Source organism: Mustelus asterias, unplaced genomic scaffold (genome assembly GCF_964213995.1).
Source record: "Mustelus asterias unplaced genomic scaffold, sMusAst1.hap1.1 HAP1_SCAFFOLD_4381, whole genome shotgun sequence".
NCBI lineage: Eukaryota > Metazoa > Chordata > Chondrichthyes > Carcharhiniformes > Triakidae > Mustelus > Mustelus asterias.
The window spans coordinates 1,092-9,425 of NW_027594326.1; the positions used below are offsets into that span (position 1 = coordinate 1,092).

At 53.6% G+C, this 8,334-nt stretch overlaps 1 protein-coding gene across 2 annotated transcripts; it reads left to right on the top strand.

Annotated features, from left to right (window-relative positions):
- The first annotated feature begins 851 nt into the window (after positions 1-851).
- On the top strand, positions 852-7,867 carry LOC144491078 (ephrin type-A receptor 1-like). Of its 2 annotated transcripts, XR_013497393.1 has the most exons (5): positions 852-996; positions 1,389-1,582; positions 1,856-2,011; positions 6,942-7,243; positions 7,385-7,866. XR_013497393.1 is itself a non-coding variant. In XM_078208761.1 (4 exons), exons 1-4 carry the CDS (start codon positions 952-954, stop codon positions 7,018-7,020), a joined length of 474 nt encoding a protein of 157 aa, XP_078064887.1. In that variant the 5' UTR covers positions 852-951; the 3' UTR covers positions 7,021-7,867. The 2 variants fall into 2 exon arrangements, 1 of the variants encoding a protein (XP_078064887.1); XM_078208761.1 differs by having other exon boundaries at positions 6,942-7,867.
- The last annotated feature ends 467 nt before the right edge of the window (positions 7,868-8,334 follow it).

Below are 8,334 nucleotides of genomic sequence, written 5' to 3' on the forward strand. Positions count from 1 at the left end.
GAGAGAGAGGGAGACGGGGAGAGAGAGAGAGAGAGGGAGACGGGGAGAGAGAGAGAGAGAGGGAGACGGGGAGAGAGAGAGAGAGAGGGAGACGGGGAGAGAGAGAGAGAGAGGGAGACGGGGAGAGAGAGAGAGAGAGGGAGACGGGGAGAGAGAGAGGGAGACGGGGAGAGAGAGAGGGAGACGGGGAGAGAGAGGGAGAGAGGGACGGGGGAGAGAGCGAGAGGGAGACGGGGAGAGAGAGAGAGAGAGGGAGACGGGGAGAGAGAGAGAGAGAGGGAGACGGGGAGAGAGAGAGGGAGACGGGGAGAGAGAGAGGGAGACGGGGAGAGAGAGGGAGACGGGGTGAGAGAGGGAGACGGGGAGAGAGAGGGAGAGAGACGGGGAGAGAGAGAGAGAGGGGGACGGGGGAGAGAGCGAGAGGGAGATGGGGAGAGAGAGAGAGAGGGAGACGGGGAGAGAGAGAGAGAGGGAGACGGGGAGAGAGAGAGAGAGAGAGACGGGGAGAGAGAGAGAGAGGGAGACGGGAGAGAGAGAGAGGGGGAGACGGGGAGAGGTTGGGAGTGTGGGAGAGACGGGGAGAGAGAGAGAGAGAGACGGGGAGAGAGAGAGAGAGGGGGAGACGGGGAGAGAGAGAGGGAGACGGGGAGAGAGAGGGAGACGGGGAGAGAGAGGGAGACGGGGAGAGAGAGGGAGAGAGAGAGACGGGGAGAGAGAGAGAGAGGGGGAGACGGGGAGAGGTTGGGAGTGTGGGAGACGGGGAGAGAGAGCGAGAGGGAATGGGACAGAGTGTCAGGAACGTTGACCTTTTAACTCCTTCCTCTCTCTCTCTCTCTCTCTCCGCAGGGGGGTAAGATCCCAGTCCGATGGACCGCCCCAGAGGCCATTGCTTCCAGAACCTTCTCCGGCGCCAGTGACGTCTGGAGCTTTGGTATCCTGATCTGGGAGGTCATGACCTTCGGAGAACAACCCTACGGAGACCGATCCAATCAGGAGGTGAGTCTTCCCGAGGGACCAACCTCTCCCCGGGGGGGGGGGCGGGGCGGGGACTCCACCCTCCATGAGGGGGTAATCTTAAAACCACCCCCCCATCCCTAAACACCCTCATTCCGACTCCCACCTCCCTCCACCCAGGGATCGACTCTGTGCGTGTGTGGGATTGGATATTCAACTGTGGAAGCTTCACCCAATGACCCCCCCCCCCGCCCCTGCCGCACTGGACAGGGATCAGGAACCCAGGCTGATACACCCCCCCCCCTCCCTAACCCAGGGGTCAGTGGACAGGGATCAGGAACCCAGGCTGATTCACCGCTCCGCTCCCTCTATTCCTGTCCTGTTCTGCGGGAACAAGAGGCCACAATGTTTACTATCCGAATTCCTCTCCACAGGTACTGAAGGTAGTGGAGGAAGGTTACAGATTATCCGCCCCAAGGAACTGCCCCGTTCCCCTCTCCAACCTGATGCAGGAATGTTGGAGCCACAACAAAACTGAGAGACCAACGTTCGGGGAGATTCTGAGTCAACTTCAGACAATACAGACCAATCCTAGTTCCCTGGAACAACCTACTGACTTCAATACCAGGTATGGCACGGGGTTAGATACAGAGTAAACTCCCTCTACACTGTCCCCCATCAAACACTCCCAGGACAGGTACAGCACGGGGTTAGATACAGAGTAAAGCTCCCTCTACACTGTCCCCCATCAAACACTCCCAGGACAGGTACAGCACGGGGTTAGATACAGAGTAAAGCTCCCTCTACACTGTCCCCCATCAAACACTCCCAGGACAGGTACAGCACGGGGTTAGATACAGAGTGAAGCTCCCTGGAGTCTAACCGACCCTTGTTCCCACAGGGAGACGTTGCGGTTACCGAGCTGCAGTGGGTCGGAAGGTATTCCGTACCGGAGTGTCGCTGAGTGGCTGGAGGCCCTGAGGATGAGGCGATACATCGACAACTTTGCCAGCGAGGGACTGGACACCATGGAATCCATCTTGGAGCTTAGCGCTGAGTGAGTCCACCTCTGAACTTGTCGGTCCCTCGGCTTCTGGGGTTTGGGGTCGGCGGGGTTGGCGGGGCTGTTATGGAGGAACTGGTCGTGCCTTTCTCCCGCCCCCGCGAAGGTTGCCCTCACAATTTGAAGGTGCGGGTTGTGGGATCGTCTCTCGCGCTGCCACCATGTTAGACTTCGTGGCGTTTTCCACTAACAGCGCCAGGGCAAGGCCTTCCCACTGATCAAAGACACAGGAGATGTTACATCAGTTTCAATAACGGCGTGTCAAGATCATAAGGCATAGGAGCAGAATTAGGCCATTCGGCCCATCGAATGGACTTGCGGATAGCGAAGAGCATTGTCGGGCAATACAGCAGGATATAGATAGGCTGGAAAATTGGGCGGAGAGGTGGCAGATGGAGTTCAATCCGGATAAATGCGAAGTGATGCATTTTGGAAGAAATAATGTCGGGAGGAGTTATACAATAAATGGCAGAGTCATCAGGAGCATAGAAACACAGAGGGACCTGGGTGTGCAAGTCCACAAATCCTTGAAGGTGGCAACACAGGTGATGAAGAAGGCATATGGTATGCTTGCCTTTATAGGACGGGGTATAGAGTATAAAAGCTGGAGTCTGATGATGCAGTTGTATAGAACGCTGGTTAGGCCACATTTGGAGTACTGCGTCCAGTTCTGGTCGCCGCACTACCAGAAGGACGTGGAGGCGTTAGAGAGAGTGCAGAGAAGGTTTACCAGGATGTTGCCTGGTATGGAGGGTCTTAGCTATGAGGAGAGATTGGGTAGACTGGGGTTGTTCTCCCTGGAAAGACGGAGAATGAGGGGAGATCTAATAGAGGTGTACAAGATTATGAAGGGGATAGATAGGGTGAATGGTGGGAAGCTTTTTCCCAGGTCGGAGGTGACGATCACGAGGGGTCACGGGCTCAAGGTGAGAGGGGCGAAGTATAACTCAGACATCAGAGGGACGTTTTTTACACAGAGGGTGGTGGGGGCCTGGAATGCGCTGCCAAGTAGGGTGGTGGAGGCAGGCACGCTGACATCGTTTAAGACTTACCTGGATAGTCACATGATCAGCCTGGGAATGGAGGGATACAAACGATTGGTCTAGTTGGACCAAGGAGCGGCACAGGCTTGGAGGGCCGAAGGGCCTGTTTCCTGTGCTGTACTGTTCTTTGTTCTTTGATTCTGCTCCGCCATTCAACCATGACTGATATTTTTCTCATCCCCATTCTCCTGCCTTTTCCCCATAACCCCTGACCCCTTATTAATCAAGAACCTATCTATCTCTGTCTTAAAGACACTCAATGACCCGGCCTCCACAACCTTCTGCGGCAAAGAGTTCTACACATTCACCACTCTCTGGCTGGAAAAATTCCTCCTCATCTCTGTCTCAAAGGATCGTCCCTTTAGCCTGAGGTTGTGCCTCTGGTTCTAGTTTTTCCTACTCGTGGAAACATCCTCTCCACGTCCACTCTATCCAGGCCTCGCAGTATCCTGTAAGTTTCAATAAGATCCCCACTCATCCTTCTAAACTCCAACGAGTACAGACCCAGAGTCCTCAACCGTTCCTCATACGACAAGCTCTTCATTCCGGGGATCATTCTTGTGAACCTCCTCTGGACCCTTTCCAAGGCCGGCACATCCTTCCTTAGATACGGGGCCCAAAACTGCTCACAATACTCCAAATGGGGTCTGACCAGAACCTTATACAGCCTCAGAAGTACATCCCTGCTCTTGTATTCTAGCCCTCTTGACATGAAGGCTAACATTGCGTTTGTCTTCCTAACTGCCAACTGAATCTACACGTTAATCTTAAGAGAATCTGGAACAATGACTCCCAAGTCCCTTTGTGTTTCTGATTTCCTAAACATTTTCCCATTTAGAAAATAGTCTATGCCTCCATTCCTCCTTCCAAAGTGCATAACCTCACACTTTTCCATATTGTATTCCATCTGCCACTTCTGTGCCCACTCTCCTAACCTGTCCAAGTCCTTCTGCAGCCCCCCTGCTCCCTCAATACTACCTGTCCCTCTACATATCTTTGTATCATCTGCAAACTTAGCAACAGTGCCTTCAGTTCAAAGAACAAAGAGAATTACAGCACAGGAACAGTCCCTTCGGCCCTCCAAGCCTGCACCGACCATGCTGCCCCCACTGAACTAAAACCCCCTACCCTTCCGGGGACCGTATCCCTCTATTCCCATCCTATTCATGTATTTGTCAAGACGTCCCTTAAAACTCACGACCGTATCCGCTTCCACTCCCTCCCCCGGCAGCGAGTTCCAGGCACCCACCACCCTCTGTGTAAAAAATCTGCCTCGTACATCTCCTTTAAACCTTGCCCCTCGCACCTTAAACCTGTGCCCCCTAGTAATTGACTCTTCCACCCTGGGAAAAAGCTTCTGACTATCCACTCTGTCCCTCATAATCTTGTAGACTTCTATCAGGTCTCCCCTCAACCTCCGTCACTCCAGTGAGAACAAACCAAGTTTCTCCAACCTCTCCTCATAGCTAATGCCCTCCAGACCAGGCAACATCCTGGTAAATCTTTTCTGTACCCTCTCCAAAGCCTCCACATCCTTCTGGTAGTGCGGCGACCAGAATTGAACACTATATTCCAAGTGCGGCCTCACTAAGGTTCTATAAAGCTGCAACATGACTTGCCAATTTTTAAACTCAATGCCCCGGCCGATGAAGGCAAGCATGCCGTATGCCTTCTTGACTACCTTCTCCACCTGCGTTGCCACTTTCAGTGACCTGTGTACCTGTACACCCAGATCCCTCTGCCTATCAATACTCTTAAGGGTTCTGCCATTTACTGTATATTTCCCAATCTGTATTAGACCTTCCAAAACGTATTACCTCACATTCGTCCGGATTAAACTCCATCTGCCATCTCTCCGCCCAAGTCTCCAACTGATCTATAGCCTGCTGTATCCTCTGATGGTCCTCATCGCTATCCACAAATCCACCAACCTTTGTGTCGTCCGGAAACTTACTAATCAATCCAGTTACATTTTCCTCCAAATCATTTATATATATATTACAAACAGCAAAGGTCCCAGCACTGATCCCTGAGGAACGCCACTTGTCACCAGCTGCCATCCTGAAAATGACGCCTTTATTCCCCCACTCTTTGCCTTCTTCCCGTCAGCCAATCCTCTATTCATGCCAGGATCTCACCCTTAACACCAGAGGGGCACTTCACTTAGGCAGAGCCTCTGGCGATGATCTTTGCGTCGTCGATGGAGACGGGAGAGGTGCCGGAGGATTGCGGATGTGGTTCCTATTTTCAAGAAGGGGAATAGGGAGAGCCCAGGAAATTACCGACCGGTGAGTCTAACCTCAGTGGTTGGTAAACTGATGGAGAAGATCCTGAGGGACAAGATTTATGAGCATTTAGAGAGGTTTAGTATGCTCAAGAATACTCAGCATGGCTTTGTCAAAGGCAGATCGTGCCTTACGAGCCTGGTGGAGTTCTTCAAAAATGTGACTAAACACATTGACGAAGGGAAGGCGGTAGATGTGGTTTATATGGATTTTAGCAAGGCGTTCGATAAGGTCCCCCATGCAAGGCTTCTAGAAAAAGTGAGAGGGCATGGGATCCAAGGGGCTGCTGCCCTGTGGATCCAGAACTGGCTTGCCCAAAGGAGGCAGAGAGTGGGTATAGATGGGTCTTTTTCTAAATGGAGGTCGGTCACCAGTGGAGTGCCCCAGGGGATCTGTTCTGGGACCCTTGCTGTTTGTCATTTTCATAAATGACCTGGATGAGGAAGCGGAGGGATGGGTTGGTAAGTTTGCCGACGACACGAAGGTTGGTGGGGTTGTGGATAGTCTGGAGGGATGTCAGAAGTTACAGAGGGACATAGATAGGATGCAAGACTGGGCGGAGAAGTGGCAGATGGACTTCAACCCAGATAAATGCGTCGTGGTCCATTTTGGTAGGACAAATGGGATGAAGGAGTACAATATAAAGGGAAAGACTCTTCGTACGGTAGAGGATCAGAAGGACCTTGGGGTCCGGCTCCATAGGATTCTAAAATCGGCCCCGCAGGTGGAGGAGGTGGTTAAGAAGGCGTATGGTGTGCTGGCCTTTATCAATCGAGGGATTGAGTTTAGGAGTCCGGGGATAATGATGCAGCTATATAAGACCCTCGTCAGACCCCACTTGGAGTACTGTGCTCAGTTCTGGTCGCCTCATTATAGGAAGGATGTGGAAAAGATTGAAAGGGTGCAGAGGACATTTACAAGGATGTTGCCTGGATTGAGTGGCATGCCTTATGAGGATAGGCTGAGGGAGCTCGGTCTTTTCTCCTTGGAGAGACGTAGGATGAGAGGAGACCTAATAGAGGTGTATAAGATGTTGAGAGGCATAGATCGGGTGGACTCTCAGAGGCTTTTTCCCAGGGTGGAAATGGCTGCTACGAGAGGACACAGGTTTAAGGTGCTGGGGGGTAGGTACAGGGGAAATGTTAGGGGGAAGTTTTTCACACAGAGGGTGGTGGGCGAGTGGAATCGGCTGCCGTCAGTGGTGGTGGAGGCAAACTCAATAGGGTCTTTTAAGAGACTCCTGGATGAGTACATGGGACTTAATAGGATGGAGGGTTATAGGTCGGCCTAAAAGGTAGGGATATGTTCGGCACAACTTGTGGGGCCGAAGGGCCTGTTTTGTGCTGTAGTTTTTCTATGTTTCTATGTTTCAACTATTGATGGCAAGCATGTGGGCTCTCCCCCCTCCCCCCCACCCCCCCCTCCCCCAGGCGATCCTGCAAGCAGCTTCCTCAACCATGCCCTTCTTGATTCTCCCTCAGAAATGTTTGCGTTTCCGGGTATGATGAGTCGCCGGAGGCAAAGTTTCGACGGTCTGCCTTCCTTCACCGATGCTAAAGCCCTCCTCTCTGTTTGTGTTTCCTTCCTTCTCCCCAGTGACCTGAGAGCCATGGGCATCGCTCTACCCGGGCACCAGAAGAGGATTCTCTGCAGCATCCAGGGGTTTAAGGAGTGAGAGTGAGGAGGAGGGGTCTGGGGAAAGGGGCCTACGTGACAGGAACCTTCCCGCCCTCCTCCCTCTTGCCCTCACCAACTGCCTGAGGGCTTCGATCCAAGATAATGTGCTGTTCCTTGCGCTTGCTGAAGAGGCGCTAGTCCCTCGCCCTCCCAGAAGAGGCACTAGTCCCTCGTGCTCACAGAAGAGGCACTAGTCCCTCGCACTCTCAGAAGAGGCGCTAGTCCCTCGCGCTCTCAGAAGAGGCGCTAGTCCCTCGCACTCTCAGAAGAGGCGCTCGTCCCTCGCACACACAGAAGAGGCACTAGTCCCTCGCGCTCTCAGAAGAGGCACTAGTCCCTCGCACTCTCAGAAGAGGCACTAGTCCCTCGCACTCTCAGAAGAGGCGCTCGTCCCTCGCACACACAGAAGAGGCACTAGTCCCTCGCACACACAGAAGAGGCACTAGTCCCTCGCGCTCACAGAAGAGGCACTAGTCCCTCGCGCTCACAGAAGAGGCACTAGTCCCTCGCACTCACAGAAGAGGCGCTAGTCCCTCGCACTCACAGAAGAGGCACTAGTCCCTCGCACTCACAGATGAGGCGCTAGTCCCTCGCACTCCCAGAAGAGGGACCTAACACTCTCATTCCCAAAGATGCCCCAAATCCCCTCGCACTCCCCCTAACGGACGCCCCCATTTCTACCCCGCCGGCCTCCTCCCCAGGCCCCCCCCTCCTCATCCTGTGCCCCCCCCCCTCAGACGGGCGAGGGGGAGACTCCCTCCAATCATCGCCCCTCCGGTCCGAATTTCACCCGACAGTTGGCTGGGAATTTTATTGCTGATCTCAGTAAAGAACGTTTCGTACCAAACCTGGATCCTTCGTCCTTCACTCGCTCGGGGTGGGCAGGAGGGAGGGAGAGGTGGGGAGTGGGAGGGGAGGGATGGGGTGAGAGAATTGGAGAGTGTTACAAAGCGGGGGGTTCATCCCTCCCCCCCCCCCCCCCGCCTCTCTGAGAACTAACCCCGGAACATCCAGAGGGGAATGTCCCACCTTATAATCTGTAGGTGGTGTAACCTGTACTTGGAAACACAGAAGGGAGGAACAGGAGGAGGCTATTTGGCCCTTCGAACCTACCCCACCATCCCATCATCCAACTCAATCGCCTACTCTCTCCCCGTAACCTTTGACCCCGTTCGCCCCCAGTGCTCTCCCCAGCCGCCTCTTGAATAGATTCAAAGTTTTGGCATCAACTACTTCCCGCGGGAATGGATTCCGCAGCTCATCGGGTGAAGGAATATCTCCTCAACATAGAACGTAGAAAAACTACAGCACA